The following is a 23,997-nucleotide window of genomic DNA, read 5'->3' as shown; positions in this document are numbered from 1 at the left end:
CAAGCTTTGCCTCACATGGCACATCGCATCGGGGCAGAAGTATTAAACTTGGAATATGGGGCTGTACGTGCCAAAACCGTAATCGTATTATGAGGCTCGCAATAGTGGCGGACTCCTTATTAATTTTGACACCGAGATGTTAATTAACGGGTCCGTAAATCTAAGGGCACGAGCTTTTTTTTTTTCGCCCCCGTCGAAATGCAGCAGCCGCGGTCGGCATCAAGCTCGTGACCTCGAGCCCTGTCATAGCCGCAAAGCTACCGCAGCAGGACACAGCAGTGTTAATTTGACGTGTTACGGTAACCGGCTGCCCTATCTACAGCAGTAGCGTTTCCTTGCGTTCTTACGTCACCTTTTCCTTATCCCTCGTGTACTTGTGTGAGAACTATGAGTGAAGAGTAACAAGGCTGTGATTCACTCGTTTCGCGTTTGGTTCTACCCATTCATCTGACCTCTCTTTCCCCTTCTCTCTACACTTCTATGTAGCTTCCCTCTGGACTAGCACGTTAGTAGGAAAGTAGCCATGCAATTTCTGCGGTGCTTTTCGGGGGGGGGGGGGGGTATTGGCGGGGTCACGTATAATTACGCCTGTCAATAGGCTGATGTGGTGACGCTCAGGGAGCTCCAGAGGGCATTGTGCACATTCGAAGCGGTGAGGTCCAAATGAGTTTCTCGCGTCTGCTTTCTTCTGTGCCACGCTCGGTCCATGTATGTACACGCTCGCAACCACCCCCTGATGCAGTCTGCCAGACAGCAGCAGCAGCAGCAGCAGCAGCAGCAGCAGTGGGAAAGTCGAAGGAAGGGGAAAAGAAAGCTTCGATTTACAAAGCGAGGAGCGCGTCCGGCTGCGAAACCTTAACGCACGCGCGACCGGCTGCCACCGCCATTATTCCCTCCCCGAAAAATGCACATGCCGCCGGCAGAGACGCCCTCGTCAGCACAACAGTTACACCTGCAGGGTGCCTATTCTACCTATATCACAATGATAGCTTTGGTAAGTTCACTTTAGTTTCGCTCCTTGTGGCTGAATGTGCGATACATACAGTCCCAAATGCATGCTTGAGTAGTACGGCTACTCAAGATGCCGGTGTACTGTCAGGTTGTGGTACCGTTAAGCTTCATGAGGACGGCACCGCAGCTTATAGATTCGACAGCTGATAATCTTCTTGAGATTTACGGAAGAGTAACAAGCGAAGCTGAGCAGGCCATAATCCACGATATTGTGCATAACTGTGATATGCAGCAGAACGGATAACTCGTGGTCTATTGGACTAAGAGAAAAAGCCAGTCGAGGACAAAACCAAGCAGTGGATGATGCCAAACAGGAGTAAACTCAAAATTATATGACGCAAATAGGGATTAATAACGATTGGTGGCGGGGGCCTTCGTGCTTCAGTGAAATTGAAGAGGCTGATAATGATGCAACTAGTGATGCTAAATACAGAGTCCGGTCATTCAACGCATTCACCTTTGCGTATGTCTCCGGTGCACTGGGCATTCGCAACCTCCTCGTTATTTTTGGGATGTAACAAAAGAAGGATGCGATAGGCTTACCACGCTGCAGCAGCTAAATTATGTTACGGGAAGCAAGAGGCGTATGCATATTCACAGATAGCCTTTAATAGCGCAGCCCAACATGCGTAGAGCACCGAAAAACCTGAGCTCTGCTTCGTCGTCTCCAAGGCCACCATCAGTGTCCTCTTCTGTATACATTACGGACTGTGACATCGTGTATGCAGTTGCCCCCATAAGGAATCTACTTTTGACATACTTTGGTACAAGAGTGGTGAGTATGCGTACTGTGCACTAAGTATGACAAATAACAGCTCAACTCACGTAACATATATTGGTTTGTTTCAGAGAATAGCGCCCTGTCACATTTGAAACTCTTTCTTCCTTGATTATTCCGATTCTTTGAAGCAGCCTTACGAGCGCTACGACTTGTGGGAAGGGGTAAACTTATTTGTTGTTCTTTCTTCTACTTCTCTAAAGATATGTATAGCGGTCGTGCAAGTTTTCTCGACAAATCAGATTCTTCGTTTCCGGCTTAAATGGGAAAAAAATAACAGCAAAAATAAAAGTGCCGAACTGCCGGAAGGCATGTGTCACTTGGATCAAGAGATGTAGGCTATGGAGAGCGTCGTAAATCAATTTCCTCTAAGTGCACTCATTCCTTGCGCCTGGAAGTCGTGCTCCGAAGAGGGCCTTTATTTATTACCTTACCATCTGCGATCGTGTATCTCGTGAGCACAGCTGTCTTTGTAGACAAAGCTTCCAAGAGTAGGCTTCCGTTCCGTATGAACGTTAAAAATAACGGAAGGCACAATCGAAACTACAGTTCATGTTACTTCGCGCAATCTCTGGTCCGCAGCACTGCGTTACCGCTTCTACTGCTTGATGTGGAGCCAACATTATTTTCTTAAGAACAAACTTAGAAAGTCGCTTTCTTCGGGAAAGGCAGCGTACGTTAGACTTCGGCGTCTAAAAAAAAAGAAAGCTAGAGGACGTGTTCGACAGTTTTCAATCAGGAAAGGGGTTTGAGCGTGAACTTTGTTACTTTGAAGCTAAAGGGAGTAATCTCAGCGGCTACTTCAATTTACTGTTTCCTTTTGTGGCCAACCAGGAGCTCTATGTTTAGTTGTATATTGTAAGACAGAGTAACACAGGCGAGCAATAGACCCGCAGTGCGATTTCGATTGGAAAGGACACGACAAGACAGGCGAAGATATGATCACAAACACGGCGACATATTTTGAAAGAAGAAATATTGTTGCCGGAATCGATCCAAGTATTATAATAACTGTTTACGTCCTGTGAAGAGTTAGCAAATGGTAAAAATAAGCTGCCGTATATTCATAGGCAGCCACCTCAAAGGGCGACTCCGGCGATTTTTCGATGTCAACAGATATAAGTTCTGCACAGTTCCGCCATTTCCTCAGAAAATCAGGCTTGAGAGTTGCGCATATTTTTTTTAATGAAATACTTTAATTTTCTCGAACCACCTGCCCAGCCTGCTCTTCGGCGATTGGCCACATTGTGTGTGTTATGACGTAAAACGCGGCATAAGCATTGACCATGCTGGGAATTAATGGCAGTCTGACAGCGTCGAGGAGCCGGCGATAGTGAGCTGCATAGTGTTTGGCGTGAAAAGTTTCTGTCACGAGAAGTTACGCTCTGCCTGGACGGCCAAGCGTCGGGCGTAATATGGCGTTGCGTTGCTGGTTGCACGAATTTGAGCCCTCGCCTGCCGCACACACAGTCTTATGCGATGTCGACCGCGTTCTGCGCTAGTAAGGCTTATCAGTCGCCGAGTTACTGCGTCTACGACAGAGGGACCTGAGCGATTGACCAGAAGCTCATTATGTCATTATTATGGAGGAAACTTCTTTTTTAATTGATCTTTGACCATAGGGACTTGAAATAAACTATTCTTCATTTCCTGTAGTGCAAACACAGAAAGCGAAAAGCGAATACACGGCGCACGATCCACATCGGTACGTTTACGTTGTCGAAGGCAGCCAGTCGTGCTTGCCGACAATTCCCTAAATTAAGTGTGACTACGCACATGGGTGTGTTCTTACGTATCGCTATGCTGACTAATTATTTTGCTGCCGAGGTGCATTGTTTGCCTCTCATCCCAAAGGGCGAACATGCGGAGGCCCCTAGATTCTTTAAAACTTAAACAACCGCCTCGCTTAGCTGCCAATGGTGTCAGTACTGGCATAGGCGTTCCCGCGAAAGAAACTACGCGTTGTCTAAATGAAAAATAACACGCCCACATTGTTCATCTATATCTACTTCATGAGGCACATGAATTTCGTGCATGAAAAAGAGTACGAAGAATTATAAGTAGTCAGTGTAACCAACGCGTACTATGAGATCTCCCGCTCGCTATTTTCGAAGCTAGGTGTGCGGTCGCTCATACCAGCACGACTCATAGTGATGCGGCACTGCTTACATGCAGGAAATGTACGTGTTATGCTATGTTCTGATATTATTTGATGTCAATGATGCCTGGCTTGTATTATATTTTAAGCGAACGACGAGCGCTCGCTGTATCATGCCGGTGTAAACAGATGCACCGGTCAATGTTTAGGAAATTCAGCGGCCTTCTTCCGGGGAAACCGCGTTTCTAAATCAAAATGCAAACGCGGAAAGCAGCGCTCCAGAGCATCTTATAGGGAGTATGCGAAGCCCTTCCTCGAGAAGGGGTAAAACACCTGAAATAGCAAGCAGCACATATAAAAATGTGGTTAGGAATAACCTAGATTTTCAGTTGGCAGCGAGGTATGTTGAGCACGGCGCTGGTTCTTGTGTCGGTAGGCTGAATGCGAATGGCGATTCCTGGCTATTGAATTCGTCGAAGTCGTAGCTGTGACGGTTTTATGGGTCTGAAGATTTGGTGAAGCTCACATTGTCACCAGAATACATTGTACCAATGGTCCGGCGCGGTCACGAATCATCTGAGCATCTTCTCTTAGCCGCTTTCGTTCTCTGCGCTGGCGCGTCCGGCATGCCTTGCGCGCCTTCTCGGTTAACGTGCCACTCGTGACGTCACAGAAAGATCTTCCCTGGCCCGTTCTGTTAGATTTCGGTTTCGTTTTCGCGTTGTTTCGCTTTCCTATAATTATTTCCGAGTTTGCGGAACAATTACTCTATCACATGCGTGACAGGGGGTTCTCGGGAACGTAAAAATGTAATTACCTTGACGTGGTAAAAAAAATCGGTGGAGTTTCTGCTTAAAGTCAAATGCAAGGAGATTTCACTTTCCCTAGTTTTGTTATAACTAAGTAATCTACACCCTCAAGCAATTTTGACAAAGCGCAGGTCTAGTGATTGCGTGATTAAATCCTTATTTAACAGCCTTTAAATACTACTCGAAGATACGACACGTGTGCTTGGTGACAAGCATATGGAGCTCAAAGCACTTCATTTTCCAACAGAAGATGGTTCGTGGAAAACCTGCACAGACCGAGACGCACATATCAAGTGCTCCAAGTCGGCGTCAATGAGTTTCATTGAGCAAGGGTGCCTACCAATTTCGGCATCTCACAGTGACCCATGTGGGTGCCAAAGAGGCTCGTTGGAGATGGGTCACACACGTACGTATTGTGCCACAACTTGATGCGACGGTTGGTATCGAACCCTGTTTCCTCAGCGCAGCAGCACGATGCGCTACCCATTCGACCATGGACTACACAATGACCCAGGTAGGCAATAAAACGGTTAGAGGCAAACGTAACTAAGATAGTGAGCCCCCTTGAAACTGCGTGATGTACCCTAAAAGAATGCTAACGCATTAGCAACAACGAGAACGACGGCACCTGAACAATGACGAGGAAATAAGAGTGCGCCACGATGACGGTACGATGTCTAGGGCGTCGCGAAGTACGATGACGATGGCAGGTGGAGCACTGCGTTCGTAGCAGTGACGACTGCGATTATAGAGGACAACCACAAGGCGCGCGAGGATTCGTGCGTGTTGACGAAATGGTGGTGTGCATATAAGATTGTGTGTTCGCGTCCAGCCCCTTTTCTTTTCTTTTTGCACTGTTCATCCACCGTGAACAGTTTTAATCAGCTGGGCTCGTTCAGAATGCACGATAATCTATAATCTGGAGTGTTTGGGGCACTCCTACCTCATCAAATTCCGATTGCCGTAACCGTAAAATTTTAACCCCGACATTTTTCTGGATGGCAGTGCGCAGAAGCATACAGCCAGTCATGACAGTGGTGGGTGATTGTGAATAATTAAACGTTTGGTGTAGTGCCTTGTGATTTATTAGCGCTTAATATAGTGCCCCAGCTATGAATAAGCCTCTGTACCGCCGCTCTCAAAACTAATACGCAGAATGCATTGTACAGATAAGCCAAACGTGCGAGACAAAGCAAAGATGTTTACTACTACTTAGAGGAAAAAACAGGAAAAAAGAAGAATAGACGTGCGTAAAGGCTTGATGGTCACACAAAGGCATTTCTTACACTTGTATAGAACAGAGCAAATGAACAATATGCTAGTTAGACAGAAAACTTATTGCATGTATTTTTGAAGTCCATTTATATATGACGACGACGACTACAACAAAAACAACGAATATAATAATAATAATAATAATAATAATAATAATAATAATAATAATAATAATAATAATAACGCACAATCACAAAGCACGTGGCACATTAATCTGCAGATCTCCATAATGTTTCTTTTTCAAGGAACAATAATCTTGAAGAAAACCTAACTGCTGGCAACCAGTGTATGCCACACAATATCCTTTCGCGCACAATACGTCCCGCTTCTCCTATCACGCCCGCCAAACTACGCCTGATCAATAGCAATTTGTGTACTCGACTTAAGACGGAATAATCTTAATCGGCTGGATATATTGGCAGGGTCGTGATTTACTGCTGCACGATGCTCGGCGTGTAATGATTTTGCGGTAATTCATAAGGCCGAGTTCCATTTTTTTTATAACACGCAGGTAATTTCTGTGTTAACGGGGTGCTTCTCTGAAAGTTTTTCTTTCGTTGGCACGCATCCATGTGCATAAACTTGGCACATCTGATTAGTTTCTTAATAAGTACAGCACTCCATGGTTTTGACGTTTCAAACACCATTACCAGAGCTGCCAGAAATATGGGACATTCGTTATCATTCAGAAAACTTGCCTTTAAGAATCTTGTTTGTCGCTCTCCTTATTTCTTTTATTCGTTATTTCGTCAGTACTGCTTTGCTTGCAAAGTCGTTTCTTTTCCGATAAACACGAATGGTTATAAAAAGGTCCTCGTTATGTTTTTAGCAGAAACTTCCTGAACAATTCGCCATAAGACCGTAGCGAATGGAAAGTAGTGTAAATAGTATGGTTAGGCAGCTACATATATTTACAGGACGATGGGAGGAATTACATTTCTGTGCTGTTCCTATGAGGGCGATGGAAATATGTTGTGAATCCCAAAAGGGTACCCACACGTTCTCTAGGATTCCGCAACCGGCCTTTGAGCGGCGGTCAATCACCGCTGGTTTTTTGAGGGGCTTTTGCCTAATCCGAGTAGATCCTAGATGGCTTCGCCGCGGGTATGGGCGCCGGCGTTGAATGAAACATGCGAGTAACAAAATGAATGGACAGCCCACAGCGTTTTCCTCCATTAAGCTTTTGAGCAGTTGAAACCCTTCTAAGTTCCGGTTTTGACTTAGGTTATAGTGACAGCATTTCTAAGTGGTTACTTCTCGCAAAAAAAGTACAGCTTGAAAGAAAGTAACTCAGCGTTTCGATCATGGATGATGTAATGTTTAACGTTGGCAAAGCCGCTGATGCCGACAATAAGGATAGTTTTGTGTGAGTCAGAGTGGGTTTGCGGTAACGTCTGTTCTGCTAGTTCGCTTTTAGTGGCTTTAATGCAGTCATGTGAGCGCACATCACAGCAGCGTGGGCAGATATTTGGGGGAGAGGCTTCCATCTCTGTTCGCGTATCGTTGGCGAACATCAGTTCGTGCATAACTTCGCCTTAGATGTCGCATGACGTTGGCGGCCCGACAGAGATTTCACATTCTAGGGTGTGATATTGTTCCGTGCTTTCCGTACTGTACATAGCACTGTGCGCAAACACTGCAGAGCAGGAAACACGGCTTCCAAAGACCGGGAAGAGGCCTACAAGCTTCGCATTAATAACCAACACCAATCCCTTTCCACGGTCTATCGATCGTTTTGAAGGACGCCACTTAAAAACAATACAAGCAAAAGCCCCTCATTCACAAGCTCGCCTCGATTTGAAGGCAATCCTCGACTTCAGCGAGTGGAGCACGTACAAGGGAGCCTCAACACTCGGCTGAGTGCAAAGCGAGGGCGTGCCTGATCGCATCACGTCACCGATCGTTCGATACAACGAGTTCAGTCGGTGCGCAGAGTGCAGCATGATTAGCGATCACCTGTCAGCAAGGGAGGATCACAAAGCATTTCTCTTGACCAAGTCTCGTGCACTAGGCGGGGCACTGTAGCACGCTGGCGGGAGCCGCTCCACTGCTATGCAGACATGCCTGCCCGGGGCTCTGCGTGCCTTGCTTCATGCTGCAGTCCTATTAATGCCAGGCACTTTAGGGTGCGTTCTGCGCTGAATTGCCGGACGCATGATTTCAGCCGTCCTTCCAGAAAGGACTTCGGTCCTTTTCGCGTGTGTGCTCCGAGAAAGCGCGAATGAAGATGAAGAAGCACGTAATGTTTCCGCGAACACCGGATGCACACGTGAGCTTCGTTCACCTTTCACTCGCTTCCAGTGACGAGGCAGCTGAGAGCTGCTTCATCGATGATAACGCAATTAACCGCGCGTCTGCGCTCAGCGTTCGACCAATTCAGGGTGATCCCATTTGCCCGGGCTGGCAGCTCTCCACCGGAACCAATTACGGTCGAACGCCTTCGCCGCGGACGGAAGACTATCGATCGACTCCAGGGTCTCATGGAAGCCACGTAAAAAACAATTTCAGACAAGCGATGTGCTTCTCGATGTATTGTCATCGCAAGAACTGAGCCCGCTGAACGCTGGACTGGGTGAGAGCGTGGAGCGGTGTTTTTTTTTTTATACGTACTTTCTTCTTTTTCTTTTGCTCTTTTATTTGTCCTCTCTGCCATCGCCTAGAGCTCCTTAAAGCGCTATGTGCACAATCGCGCACGCCAAGATAGCGTGCCTAAAGAAAACATAATTATCGAAATATCAATATTTAAACTAGGTCGCGTGCATATTAAAACACTCATAATTGGGCCTTTGCTGAAAATTAGTATGATATTTGCAAAGTGCTTTGATAGAACTAGTCGGAAGGCAGGGGATATTGTGCGTGGTCTCGCTGTCAGTACGTGGACATGCGTTGGCATGACCTCTTTCGTAATTTTTCGCAAGGTTTGGCATCTGGTACACATTCTTCAAGTGCCTCGATAACTGCTAGCTTGAAGTAGGTTATCTCATATCCGACGTTCCTCTAGAGAGTTCTCGCACGGAATCTACTACCCTCGTTTGACGCACACTGAGTGTCATACTCATTGAGCCAAGTTGCCAAAAGATTCATTGAGAGAGCAGCCCATACCCAGTACATTCGTGGCACAGCTCGCTAAAGCGCTGACGTCAAAGGTGTCCTTTGAAAACGGCACATACCCGTACGCATTTTTTTGCACAGCCTGCTTAATCATCGGGCCGCTGTCATCAAGGAAGCCTTGTGACGTAGCGTTGGATTCGTCTCAGCATCGGATAAAAAATTTAACGCATCTTATTCGCCATTCTACAGCAGCAAGTGGCACAGACCTAGTTACCCAACTTTGCGTCAAAGACGGTGTTTCCTTGAGGAGCGACGCACTCCTGCGGGCGCAGACCCGGAGACTAAAGTTGGCATCAAGACGATTCCTGAAAGCGGGCACTGAACTAGTGGCACATTCCTAGTGCTCCAAGTCGGTGTGAAAACCCGAACAGCGGTGCCTACACAGCTCTGAATCTACAATGACCCGTGTCGGTGAGACAGAGGTTCCCTGACGAGTGGTACGTATGCACACAGTGGCACATATTCAGTCACCGAAGTTGGTCCGATGCTTGGTTTTGAACTCTGTTCCGTCAACACAGCACCCCGATGCTCTGGCCATTTGACAACGGGCTACGCAGTGACCCAGGTAGGCGGGAAAATGGTTAGACACAAGCACAGACAGACAGACAGACAGACAGACAGGAATGTGCGTGAGGTACTCTAAGGTTGCTAGTGCACTAAACTAGGAGGACTAGTGCGGAGGACTAGTGCGGAGGACTAGTGCTAGTGCACTAGTCCTCCGCTCCATACTCTCCATTGACCCGATGTGCCGACCGGGCCGCTACGCCGGGCCTCAGCTAGTCTGGGACGTGTTGTCTCGGCCTCACTTAACTGGGGCCATACTGACGACTACGTCTGTCGACATCGCTGAATACAGTGAAATCCCATCGGTACACGTGGCGCCAACCGTTGACAACCACCACGATTCTGCCTTCCGGAGACATCCTCATGATAACCTGCCAGGATGGTTTGCAACCCACTGGACACCTAGCCAGTGGCACCTCATGCCTCGAGTCACAAGGCCTCCACTGCGGTAGTGTTAGAGGGGTGCATAGGTGCTTATATCTGTGTTGTGAGGATAGATATCTGCAAAGCATAAAAAATACCCTGTTGGGCAAAGACATGGCGACAGGAGCAAGCAAAGCAGACAATCAAGACAAGGCCCGCTCGCTTTCCCGTGGACACCTAGAATGTTTGACACAAACAATCCAAAACATGTGGAAACTACGCAAGCTTCGACGCTGAATTTAATATCTTGAATGCCTTTCTATACCAAGAGCGACAAACCATGTGGTTTTTATGTGCAGCATTATTACCGCGAACATGCGACTTCCCTTTTACAGTGAGCCTAATAGTTTGGTATGACTGGCTGAAATAGTGCCAGAGATCGAACCTCTGTTGTGTATAAGGCACTAAATCTTGCAGAAATCTTTTACCTCGAATATTGTTTCATGGCGTTTTAGAAAACACACAGACCTCATTATGTTTAGGGTGACTGGTGCTGAATATTGGAAAGAGAAGGACAATTCGTATCAATGAAGCTCACAGCACCGCGTCTTCATTATTCGTTCATTCCACAACAAAGTCAAAGACAACACATGCTACGCGCTGTCTTGAGCGGCGCTTTGTTTTCCCTTCAGTGTGCGCGTGTTATGTCGCATGCGTTAAAATTCTGGCATAGGAAATTTGTCTTCTATGTGCGCCTAATATTTAGCAAGTATCGTCGTGCTGGGGCCAAACCTTGGCGATGCGATACTATCATACAATCACATTGCAATAGATGTAAACATACCTAGGGCAGTTACTGCTCAGGTCAGGTCAGGTCAGGTCAGTTTATTTCCTTAAAGGCCCCTTTATCAGGGGTGTTACATAAGGGGTGGGGTACATCTTGTAACAAAAAATTCAACATGATAACAAACGAAACATTTGAAAAGTGATACATACTTTGTACAAACAAGTGCTTACTCGTGTCAAATTGTCAATTAGAATAAAGAAGCAACAGTAAATTTGGCCGAAGAGAAGAAACAGTGGTAATGGACAAATCATTTTAGTAACTAGTGTAACATATGAAGAAAGGTAGATACATTGCATACAATCAAAAAAGTACAGTAGGTGATGAATTTGTACAAAATGGTAATTAATTTGACAAAATAGAAGCAACCTCAGCAATGAACACATGGTGATTATTTGTATATACAACATGGTTGGGAAGGGCATTCCAATCAGTTGCTGTTCGCAAGAAAAAAGAAGCAGAGAAGGTAGTTGTGTGTGAGCGTGGTTTTAAAACTTGGAGTGGATGACGAGCGCGTTGCGATATTCTTGCGGGTGGAATGATGTATGGCTCACGATTAAGGGAACTGTAGAAAAACTTATGAAAGAGAGCAACGCTGGCTATCTTACGGCGGTGCGAGAGAGACTGTAACTCAGATTTCTCTTTTAAAGATGATATGCTTACGTCATATGAATAGGATGAATGAATGTATCTTACCGCACGATTTTGGAAGCGCTCAAGTGCGTTAACGAGATATTTTTGATATGGGTTCCAGATTGGCGACGCATATTCGACTTTAGGCCTGATAAGCGATTTGTACGCTGCAAGTCTGACATCCTGAGGCGCATGACGCAAGTGGCGCCTCATAAATCCGAGTGTTTTGTTCGCCGATGATACTATGGTGTTGATATGCGTGCCCCAGTTAAGATCACAGGAAATTATGACGCCTAGGTACTTGAATGATTTTACTGTTTCAATCTGATTGTTGGCTATTGTGTAAGAAGGTAAGAAGGGTGTACGACTAGGGGTAAATGACATATGTTTACATTTTTTGGGATTAAGAGTCATTAGCCAATGGGCACACCAAGACTGTACATGGTTGAGATTTTGTTGCAAAATGTCTCCATCAGTGTCATTGATAATGGTATGATAAAGCACGCAGTCATCAGCGAACATCCGAATTTTGCAAGTTACATGAAGGGGTAAGTCATTGATGTATATCAAAAATAGAAGTGGTCCGAGAACAGACCCCTGAGGGACACCTGATGATACCGGAAGGTTGACGGAGGACTGGTCGTTGATAGTAACGAATTGCTCGCGGTTAGTGAGGAACGTTTCTAGCCACTTTAGTACATCCATGTCTAAATTCAAGAAAGAAAGTTTATGTAATAAGTGACGGTGGGGGACTTTGTCAAAAGCTTTTTCGTAGTCGAGGAAGATAGCATCAGTTTGTTTATTACAGTCAAGATTCGTATGAAGGTCGTGAAGGAAAAGAGCTAGCTGGGTCTCGCAAGAAAAGCCCTTACGAAACCCATGCTGAGCAGGATGAAAAAAATTGTTGGCGTCTAAATGGTCCATGATGAGTGAGTAAATGACGTGCTCCATTATCTTACATGGAAGACTTGTTAAGGAGATGGGGCGATAATTTAGTGGGTTATTTCTATTGCCTCCCTTGTAGATAGGAATGACCTTTCCTACTTTCCACTCATAAGGGATGTAACCTGCTAAAAGTGACTGAGAAAATAAGAGACACAAAAATGCGGCTGAAATATGCTTAGTATTTTTTAACAGTTTCGAGTTAATACCATCGACACCGGTGGATGAAGATAGTTTGAGGTTATCAATTATTTTGGAGATACCATCTACAGAGAACGCGATGGCCGGCATTACGGATACTATGTTGCTAGACATTAATGATAGGGGGGAACTAGTATCTTTAGTAAAAACTGAGGCGAAGGCATCGTTGAACGAAATGGCGCAGTCGGTATCAGTCATGATATCTCCAGAATCGTCAGCGAGAGTTATGGCGCGAGTTTGAGGGGGGTTTATTACTTCCCAGAATTTCTTGGGGTTGTCTCTAAGTATTTTCGCTAGATCGATGTTAAAAAAAGTATGCTTGGCGCTGCGAACAGCGGATAAGTACGTTTTCTCGGCAGAATAATACTTTTCCCATAAGTTAGGGTTTGTACTTTGCTTGGCAGATCGAAAAAGTCTTTTTTTCTTATTTTCTAGTCGCTTTACATGGTTAGTGAACCATGGGTTTCGACGGTTTGGACGGAAGGTAATTTTCGGTATATGTTTGTCAGCTAATTCAATAATTTTAGTTTTAAACAGCGTCCAATTTGTATGAGTGGTTCGCTCGTAAAATCTTGATTGAAAGTGTGGTAGAAAGGCAGTCAGTTCGTCATTAATCGCTTCGAAGTTTCCTTTATCGTACAGGCTGATAGTTTTGTGATATGTTGCACGAGGTGGTGCGGAAAAGAAAAAGGTAGCGTGAAGAACTTTGTGGTCGCTGATAGCAGGAAGGAAGGTTAATGATGATAAGCTGTCGGGGTGATTAGTTAGTATAAGATCTAAGATGTTCGCACAGTCAAGCGATACACGTGTTGGTTCAGAAACAAGCTGTGAAAGATTAAAGTTCAAACAGACATCGGTGAAATCTCTAGCTTCAGTGTTAGTTGATGCTGCTGAAGATGGGTCATGCCAGTCAATACCAGGAAAGTTAAAGTCACCGAATAAAATAATATGAGCGTTAGGATGTGCGGCAGTAACCTGGCATAAAATGCTGTTTAATTTTCCAGGGAAATCAGGGCTGTTAACAGGTGGTCGGTAACAAACACCCAGCAGGACAGCCTGTGGGAAAGAGCGGATAAGTAGCCAGGCTATCTCAAGGCCAGTAGGAGGCGCGATTGGTGTACAGGGCAATTCCTTGCTAAACGCTATAAGAACCCCCCCTCCTCGCCTTCCTTGGCGGTCACAGCGATGAACTTCGAAGTTTGGCAAGTCGGATAATACCTCATTATCACTGATCTCCGATGTTAGCCATGTTTCTGTTAAAATAAGTAAATTACTGCCTGATGAAGAAACGAGACTTGATATGTCTTCGCGTTTGGGAAAAAAACTACGGGCGTTAGTGAAAATAGCAGATAAAGAAAGATTATTCGTTGTGGTGATGTGGCGAGGGTTAAGCGAACCTCTATTGCACTTTGATTGCTAGTGAATCTCCTTTACGGTTTTAGATGATTCATCATATTCGTAGCGTTTGGATCCTATGACAAGTGTTTTGAAACGTAGCTTGAAAGGTGTTGCTTTGCTTTTGCCGAAAAGAACAAGATGTTTGCGGGCATTTCGAGCAGCGGGTGAAAAGTCCTCGCCAATACTGCAGTTACTCCCCTTTAACTTGCGACCATTAGACAAGACCAATTCTTTTGTTTTATAGAATGCAAACTTGGCAATGATGGGGCGGTTACGGCCTGGTGAATAGCGTCCTAGCCGGTGTGCACGCTCAATTTCTTTTGGGTCGAGGCTTATGTTCATGTGCTCTTGAATGTTGTCAATAAATAGTTTTTCCGATTGCGCAAAGGTTTCAGGAGGGTTGGGGTCAGGAATGCCATACAATATTAGGTTGCTTCTGCGTGAACGGTTGTCAGCATCCTCTATGCGGCTCTCTAGGCTAGATACCAGGCGACCAGTTTCAGAAGTAGTAGCGTACACAGCTTCTAATTCGCTTCGCAGGGGTATCAGTGCCTGGTAGTGTTGTTCCAGTTCCATAATTCGCTCACTTAAATCTGTTAGTGTTGCATCGGTACACGAAAGTTGATTCTTTAGACCTTGTACCTCAGTGATTAGCGTGTTTTGTCCAACGGTCAGCTTCTGCAGCTCAGCGAAAACGTCAGCAATACTAGGCCCCGGATTGGTTTCAACATCGCCTGACAGCAACAGCAATGACTGGATAGCATGCACACATTCACTAAGCATAGCGAGGCAGCACTGAGGGCTCGGGAGCTGCACCAAACAGTAATTGCTACATTTCTTACAGAAAAGACTGTATTTTGCACTGACCTGCATGGTGAAAGCCAGCATGTTACGTGACACCGTTGTCCCTTAAAGAACCTGATATAGATATCTGCAACCGATGAAACGAATAAATTCCTGGCCCGCTATGGTGGTTTAGTGGCTATGCCGCTTCGCTACCCAAGTTAAAGGACGTGGGATAAAATCGTGGTCGCGGCGGCCGCATTTCGATGGTGGCAAAATTCAAGAACACCCGTGTACTGCAAATTGGGTGCTCGTTAAAGAACCCAACAGGGTTAAAATTATTCCGGAGTCCCTCACTACGGCGTGCCTCGTAATCAAATCGTGGTTCTAGCTTGTTATAAACCCCGCACTCTTTTACCTAACGACTGCCTAAGTACTTTCAAGAAAGAGGCACTTAGACTGGACTTCGCAAATTGGGACACAAGGCCAACTGCGGACCTACAGTTGGCGTCGTTAATCGTGTGTCCGCAACGCGACTTCACAATCTGGAGAGATTTACGGCTGCATCTCGTATTTCAACCATCTTAGCCCGCTCGTCTTTTGAATACGACACTCGGCATAACACCGTCGACCAGTGCATCTCAACATATCTTAGCTGTCCCTTAAAGAACCTTGTGCGCGTTATATCAATCCTTGCCTTGTCGTAAATACATTGTTACGCTTTGCGATATAAATGAAAATATACCTACAAAGCCCCCTACCCCCCCCCCCCCTTTTTACAGTGATCATGAAATTAGTCGCAAAGGTGGGATGGATAGTCATTCGTCAAAGTCGCCCGTCGTCTTTTTAATTATAGTAAGCAAGTCGTCGTTGTTGTCGTGGTGATCGCAATGGCGTGACACCCTACATAGATCTCACATTACTGGGTATCTACTTAATAAGCATTTGAAATACTTCTATCTGTAAGAATTACACGGACACGCGCTTCGCTTTACTAGCTTTCAATACTCTGTGCGGGGTACGCTGAACTCTTTTAGCAGGCAAGTGGAAATCCCGTGACTCGCTGCCCCACCGCCTCTTCCTTGTCTTCTTGTTTTAGGGAACGAAGCACATTTTTTCTGCGTTGCACGCTTCAGCGTTGAGTTTTCTTTTCTGTATCTAACGGCTAATTATTTTTATTTCGTTTCAAAACGTCCTAGGTAACGAGTGTATCATACAACTCCCCATTCAGCACATCATATCGAAAGTGCACATTTACGTGTTTATCTTATACTAAAAGGCAGAAAACAGAACTGTGCATTTATTTATTTAAGAGAAGAAAACTGCTAAAAAAGATAAAGAGAGCGAATAGTTTTCCTCACAGAGTGCCCAGACTGGCATTATAGTAATAAACGTGCACATGAAACTTAAATAAGAAAGAATGCAAAATTTAAGCATGTAGAAAGACTTGTGGCGATAGGCGTATGCACGCGTATGGAAGTGTATGCACAGTGTATGCATAGCCATGTGCGGTGCGCATTGCATACGTAGCGGCATAGGTATATACGACAATAGATTATCCGCATTTTCAGAGTCCGAAGAAGCACCTCGGGAGAAGGAAACTTGAAATGAGAGGAAAACGAAGACCGAGCTTCTACTAGTAGGCAGCTAGGCGAAGAGTAATACAGTCTTAGTAGAACGCGTGGCATTTTAACGGAGCTATCGTAAGAAAAACGAAAGCACAAATTTTTGCTAATCTCGCATTATCCGTTAGCGTATGGTCGGCCCCGGTGGCGAAGTATTTCTGCATCAGTTACAGCGAGTGCTGCGTGGTTGCATCGGCGAAACAATTCACGTGCCTCAGCGGTACATATCGTTCGAAATTCGCGTTCGAAAGCACCCTAAGTCTTTATGTCTTGCGAAGAGCACTCTACTACGAACTTCCATTCTCTCTTGATTTCAGTAGTCGGCGAATATACAGGGTGATCATTTTTTAAGTTCTATAGAATTTTTTTTAAATACCCTGTTACGGATAATATAATTCTAATCCTTGAGCTGAATTATTCAGAGGGGCCGACATTCCTTGCACGAGAAATCAAAACACATGTTCAACCAATTAACATAAATCCACTAATTATCTTTTCAGTGAATTACGTTACCGCGCATATTGCACTTTACGAATTGTAGCCGGTGAGCTTGCTAGACGCGTCCACTTGAAATGAATTTCCAGGGCGACACCAATTTCGAGATATTATTTCCCAGGGTGTGGAACGAAGTATATATCCGCGTTCCACTTACTTTTACGCCACTGTGCATGAAAGAGCGTTATGTTGAAAGAGCAAGTGCAACAACAGTGCGTTTTTACTGCAAGTTTGATAATGCATGTCTGCAAACTGGTGTGATTCTGGAAATTCAATCCAGGTGGATACGCCTCGCAAACTCCGCGGCTACAATTCATAAATTGCAATATTGGTTGTAATGTAATTGACGAAGACGTTAATTACTTATTCTTTGTTAATTGATCGAATATGTGTCGCCGTTTGTCGTGCCAGTAATGTCCGCCTCTTGGAATAATCCAGCTCGAGGGCAAGGATTTTTCCATCTGCTGCAGGCGATCTTTAAAAACTCCGTAAAGCACGAAAATTATCACCCTGTAGGGCACCACTGTTCCACTCAGCGGAGGGCGCCCGGCGCCTTTTCGCTCTTTCGGTGAATAATTATTTGCCATAGCACATTACATTCCCTGCCCCCCCGACCCCCCTGCCTTTCAAGGCAGAGCTGCAGCCCCCCTCCTCCCCCCCCCCCCAGAGCGCTGCACCCGCCCCCTACTGACAGCGTTGTATGCATCTTATGCCCGGCCCTTCGATCAATACTATTCAAGTATTCGAAAGGTGCTATTTACGAGCTATATATATATATATATATATATATATATATATATATATATATATATATATATATATATATATATATATATATATATATATATATATATTTCTAAAATTTCCTGTTAGCCTTAGGAAAGGCATATGGTATAAGCATCCAGCCGTCTCCGCACGGACGGATCTTATCGCTGCCGCTCCTCCCGTTAAATTTTACCGCTAACCTTAGTCGTGTGAGAAATTGAGGCATTTCAGGCGTAATTGTAGGCTTTCGCATAGTTTCGACTTCACAGCGTAGTGGCGCGAGGGGGCGTCGCAGAAATTGCAACCGTGGCTCACATTCTCCGAATGTCTGCGGCACGATTAGGAAGAAATCGAGACTCACAAAATCGGACCTCCCAACATTCTCTGGCAGAGAAGCTCAATTTCTTGATAGTGGATGTTATTCCTATATTTTGTGTAGCGCCACCCCAATTTCACGCAGAACTCACATCAAATATAATACATGCAAATGACACTCCGCTTGTAAAATATCCGTGAGTACAAGATTAAACCGAGGAAGCGATGGTATGCGCTGGTATAAGACAGAAGAGCTTTTTCGTTTGCTTTTTAATAATGCGCGGAATATTCCCCGTGCTTGATACTTTCGCCAAACCATACCGGCTCCTGAAACGGAGGCGTTTAATATGGAGAGACACTCGGAAGTGTATGCGGAGCTTTTTTAGCAAACTGCGATTCTATTTCCACACCTCCCTCTTGACCCGATCCGGATTTGATCTGATTGCCTCGCACTTCTGTTTATTTCTGTTTTTATTTTCCGTCATTTTCCGGTGACTGCCGTCAGCTCCGTCGTCGCCAAATGTATTCTTCCCCTGCGTCTATTTCGAACCACCATATCGCGCCGCCATATTTTTTAATGCTCAGAACCTTTTCGGAATGTCGTTTATTTGCTTCCGCCATGCAATATACATATATTCCGCATTGAGGAGATCGGTGCTTCGTAGAGAACCGCCTCCACCATCTTGCGAGCTGGCACGCCGTAAGCGAGCATTTCAGTCTACGGTTTCGTGCGATATTAAACTTTGAGAACAAAAGCCTGGCTGTACATGTGGCATCTATGTATTCAGGAAGGAGTCGGTTCCTCGCGAAATGAAGCCGGAGCGAGTTCTTGTTTTTAGATATATTTTTTTATATTTGGTTTATATATTATTTTCCTTTTTTCTCCAGAACAATATCACACTGGAGCGACAGTTTACAGACACAGTGTGACTAAAAATTGTGTAAATTTGTATTCGCTTGTTCCTAACTCGTTCTCTTTTGCTTGTATGAATTCTATTGTCCCTGTGCTTGGACCGAAAGGTCTGCAGTATGTACTAAATAAACAAATAAGTAAAGTATACACAGAGAAGATAAAGTTCCTGACAGTTTGTAATTGAGCGTTTGGCAGAATGGAGCATGAATATGTCTTCACTCGTGCATGTTTAATGAGACGACAAGAAGCCGAAACTGTGACAAATTTTGGGAGCATGAACGCTTTTCAGGGACTGTATTTCACGCAATCACACGATGTTCTTTTTTATTTTCGTGAAAAATGGAACAGGATCTGTGTTACATGTAGGCACATTTCCTAGTCGCGAATTCATTGCACAGATAAAAGATTAAGCGCAATACGCTGAAACATGATACGTATACACATACTAATTGCAGAGGTGTTTGTTACAGAACGTTAGAGGGTACACATTTACGCAAAATGCTAATTCTTTCCGGCTAGGTAAAAGCATCATCGAAGGCATATTGTTCATGGATTATGTATATATATATATATATATATATATATATATATGTTATGTTATGTATGAATATATTATCCTAAGTGCGTCTCTCTCCATTACAATCGACCGCGCGCATAGCTGTGAGGGTGCGTTGTGTTGTGAGGGTGCGCTGCTGATGAAGATGCATACTCGTGAATACTTGGCACTGGGCGTCGTCGTTAAGGCCGCCCTCTGCGCTACCACTTTTTCGCGGGATCGGCACTCAGTGTTGTGCTCGCGTCGCACGTCTCGCCGACGATCATCTCGTCGCAGCTGGCAAAACACGGCAGGCGGCCTCGGAGACAGAACCGCCGCCTGTCTCGCTAAACGGGGACGGTTGCATTGGTCGTGGTCGTGTGCAGTCCGTCGGGGTTGGTGGACCGGGTCTCTGAGGCAGCGACTAAGCGAGTGTCCTTCTCGGCGCACGACGCGACTTGCGCTTTCGCAGCGTTGCATCGGCCGGGTCGAGGATCTCCGAGGCGCTCGACCTTGCTGGTCCTGGCGAAAGGTCGCGAGCAGCGCAACTGTCCTAGCCAGAAGCCATGCCGTTTGAAGGAGATAACCGGCCTGTGGTTTGCGTTACAAAAGTAGGAGTTGCGAGCTTTTTGAGGCTCGAACCTGTAGAAGCCTCTGTCTGCGCACAAACCGAATGTTTTTTTGCGCCTCGTGTCCCTTCAGCGTGGTTTGAAATCATCCGAATTCATCCAATGGCTGCTTTGAAGTCATCAGGTGTGGTTCGTGTGTAGAGCATGGACTTTGCGTCGCTAACTGAAATGCAGGGGAATGGATCTCGGGCTCTGGCAGTGAGGTTGTGGTGCAAGACGCCCAAGCAGAGTTCGAGACTCGCGGCGGGGCAAGTATCTCGCCACCGGGTGTCTACAGCGGGGCAGGCCGGGAGCTTGTCGGCCAAAGCATTGTTGGGTGCAGTTGGGGCGGCTAGATGGTGCTGCTCCCTAGTTTCGCGGGTTTGCTGCCGCAGAAGCTTGGGACTCTGAGATGAGTTTCGTCTCTGCAGGGATTTCGGAGACTGTAAACAGAAACGCTGTACCGGACGTGGCTGAAATTACGTGCATGGCATAGGAATTGTTATTTACGAAGTCTCGGCGTTTGCGAGGAATGCTTCGCTCGAATGCTTCGAGCATGGCGCATGCGCACAATAAATCATGCGCTCAGAATGAGGTTGTCGGTTGAACACAACATTGAAAGCATCAACAGCGTCAATGCTAACCGCGATGTCGGTACGACAAGGCCGCGTGGTTTACGCATTAGATGACAGTATTTACAACCTATACAGTAGCCCTGCAAATGCACAGAGAAAATGAAAACGCTCATATGTTGTAGGTGGTACTGCGTCATTCGCTCGAGATATCAGTTTTAGAAGTTTTGGCCTCGAAGTCTATTGGAACTCAAGTTGAAAACGAGCTGTCGTGCATTAAAAGGATAAAGCTTTTAACAGAACAACTGCCTCCTCGCCTGCGGTCTGATATTGATTTACACAAAAGAGTGGACTAAAGAAATGTAACCGTACAGAGACTTCAGATTTGAAGGTTATCTGAAATACAGTGCTATAGTTTACAATCACGCTTAGCATATATGGGATAGGACGTTGTTTTCCTGCACAATTGAAACAAATAAACGTGGCCGTGCAAGATAAAACAAAGTGCAAACAATTTCTACCGCGATTTTTTGACTTAAATGCATTTCAATCATAGAATGTTCAACCGCAGCGGCCAAACTAAAAGTAGCATAATTACTTAGCTGATCAATTGCAAATAAAAGCGACTTAGCGTGGAAGCTTGGGCTTGTTGTTGATTCACTGGAAGAAGATAGCACCCTACATATTTATTCCTTCATGGCTTCATGAATAAACTGTTGTAAGTCAGCGCTGTGTGGGTGTCGCTCTCTCGTCTCCGTGTCTTTTTCCCGCTGTGTCCTTCTTTGAAGTAAGAGCTCTTATAAACCTATGCACTTTCACTAAATTATGCAGTCTGCTTAGAAAAGTGGAGTACCTGAATGATTAATCTTGCCTATTTAGTTGTTCGAATTTCGCAGCACGCATTATTGTTTAATGCGTGCTACTATTACAGAAAGAGGTTGCGTACGTCGCAAAAAGAACAGGTCAGAACTTATCTGTCCACATAACCCTTTCTGTGCCATCAAAACTTCTAATTACACTTCGAATGTTAAAATACAGATTATTATTTTTAATTGTTACATTAAAATATATTTTAATGAAACCGCACTCTTGCCCCATTAAACACTGCTCTAACCGCTGGGGTCTCTTCCAGTTCATCTGCGTGGGTGGACAGAAGTATTTCAAAAATAATCAGGCAAGCAATATAAACGAGCAACTAAGCGTCTGCTATTCACTGTTGTAAAATGTTGGTGTCGCAGTAATTGCCTTCAGAGCCGTAGGAGTAGCTAAAGTCTGCTGTCTTTTTTTTTTCTGTCAACGGAAATCAACTTGGCTTGATTTGACAATGGATCACTCGCGCCAACTCTGCTTTCGCCCGTACCCATGTTTCTTCACAGCGTCAGGCTCCTTTATGGGTCTATATTTTTTTCTCTATGCGCTCGTTATGCTGTATGACAAGACCCCTACCAATTGCAATAGGCGTCCTGCTGACGGCCCACTGGTCTCTATGCACAACTGTCGTCTCTATTTCCTGCTATCTCTTCATTGATAGCCTAATTGTGAAATGCGTCCTGGCATCAAGCGATATAGCCGAGCTTAGTCTAAGCCCGCAAACGTTCAGTAAGATCACTCACCTCCTCGCTACTTCCAGCAAAACGTGTATACTTAAAAGTAGCGAGAATTTCAGTCTGTATCGGTGATTTACTGCTTGCTCAACCGAGCAGCGTCGTGGCGTCTGCTAGTTGGTGACAGCGAAGCTTATACGTGGCGCCTGCAGAAATTGCGATCGACCAATAAGCCAGCAGAATACACAGACTTTGAAACGATCCCTCTCGCTTCACCCCAATCGCAGTCCACCTAGCTACGTGTGGCGAAGCGGAACATATTTGGCATGAGTGATGACACGAGGTCGGTATTTTTAAGCCGAGAGGCTTAAGTGGCTCGTTGTAATGGCTGATACCCGAGAAAAGCGGCGCGTAGTCAAGTGAGACAAAAAAAAAACCTTCATTAGGAATAGCTCATACCAACCTAAACAAGCAAAAATGCAATGGCCTAATGTGAATGAAGAAACGAAAGAAAGAACGAAAAAAGACTGAAAGAACAAAGAAAGAAGGAAAGAACGTTTAGGTAGCGCATTAGGCGTTCGCATGTGTCGTTGAGGAGGTCGATCTAGGACGCAATACGTTTACGTCACACTGCGGCTCGTTATCTCTTGCAAGGAGTCTGAACGCTGCCATTGTATAACTCAACGAACACTACCACGTGTGGAGCAGGATTTCACTTTCACGTGTTCCAGGAGTCTAACCTGCTGCCGAACTTCTTGCTTATTATTGCGCTAGAAATTATACAGGCACTTCAGGCTAATTTTCGTTGATGTCCCCGTGGCGTCTGTATAAAGTCCATGTGCGGTAAGATCATATTGAGCCTGCGCACCGAATGCTGTTTGCCGCGTGGGAAGGCGTGCCAGAGTGAACCCTGCAGGATGATGGCTTGGTTCGTGCCATCCTCTCGCGCGCTCAGTAAGCGCGCGCAGGGGCGCGGTAGCATGATCAAGTACGAGCTAAAAGAGGCAGTGGAGCGCGCGTCTCCTCTTCTATCCCGGCCCTGGCTACGCATTGCTGTCCGCGCTGCTGAAAGCATACGCAACCCCTGTGCCCGTACTTGGATGTAATCTGCGGGGGTTGCAATGGTTCGGTGAGCTTAAATGGTTGATGTGTGCGCTCTCTGCTCGCGCCCAGTGTCGGAGTCCGCGTAAAATCAAGTTTCGAAAGTGCGTTCAACCTCGACGTAGCCCGAAGAAGTGTTCGCACTCAGAGGTCGGCAATCTTTATTAGGCGAACGCTGTGACTGCCAGTGTTCGTGGTCATCGAGCGATATCTGTTCGTGTCTGCCGGTTGAGCGCGTGTGACCATGTTTCTTAATTCACAATTTGAGTTGCTGATTGCCGCGATTTGTATGACCGATAAAATTGCGAACCGTACTTCGTGCACTTTTCTGATTGTTACTGCTATCAGTGCTTCGCGTTTCTGTCGAAACTGGGAATTTATTTATTTGTTTCATTTCATATTATTCTTGGGGATCGGGCCGTCGCAGGACGCCACATCTTGCCACACAAATCATTGGAACCGCAAGCTCGGCGCATTGCGTTCACCAATTGTAAATATAGGTGGCTCAGTGGGGCTCCTGTAAGCAGCCTCTTCAATCGAGGTGGCTCTTGGATTCAACCATTCACTCGTAGAATTAAAGCTGCAGTCTAACATGGTTTACTGCGCTATACTGAAATCGTGGATGATAATAACTTCTTTACTTTGCTGCGTATTCGCAATTTTAAAAAGCCAGTGGAGATTCACTGAAGACGAAGAGGCCCTTCCTAATTGAAC

At 45.5% G+C, this 23,997-nt stretch overlaps 2 protein-coding genes across 2 annotated transcripts in view; one reads left to right on the top strand and one right to left on the bottom strand.

Annotated features, from left to right (window-relative positions):
* Positions 1 to 23,997, top strand: part of LOC139050701 (putative diacyglycerol O-acyltransferase Mb3761c) — a 521,464-nt gene that overhangs the window by 170,225 nt on the left and 327,242 nt on the right. The window lies entirely within an intron of this gene.
* Positions 12,080 to 14,900, bottom strand: LOC139050344 (uncharacterized). The gene has a single exon (XM_070526581.1). The coding sequence runs from the start codon at positions 14,898 to 14,900 to the stop codon at positions 14,046 to 14,048; it is 855 nt and encodes a 284-aa protein (XP_070382682.1). The 3' UTR covers positions 12,080 to 14,045.

The sequence above is a fragment of the Dermacentor albipictus genome, chromosome 10 (assembly GCF_038994185.2).
Source record: "Dermacentor albipictus isolate Rhodes 1998 colony chromosome 10, USDA_Dalb.pri_finalv2, whole genome shotgun sequence".
Classification (NCBI taxonomy): Eukaryota; Metazoa; Arthropoda; class Arachnida; order Ixodida; family Ixodidae; genus Dermacentor; species Dermacentor albipictus.
This window is presented reverse-complemented; position numbering and strand designations above follow the sequence as displayed.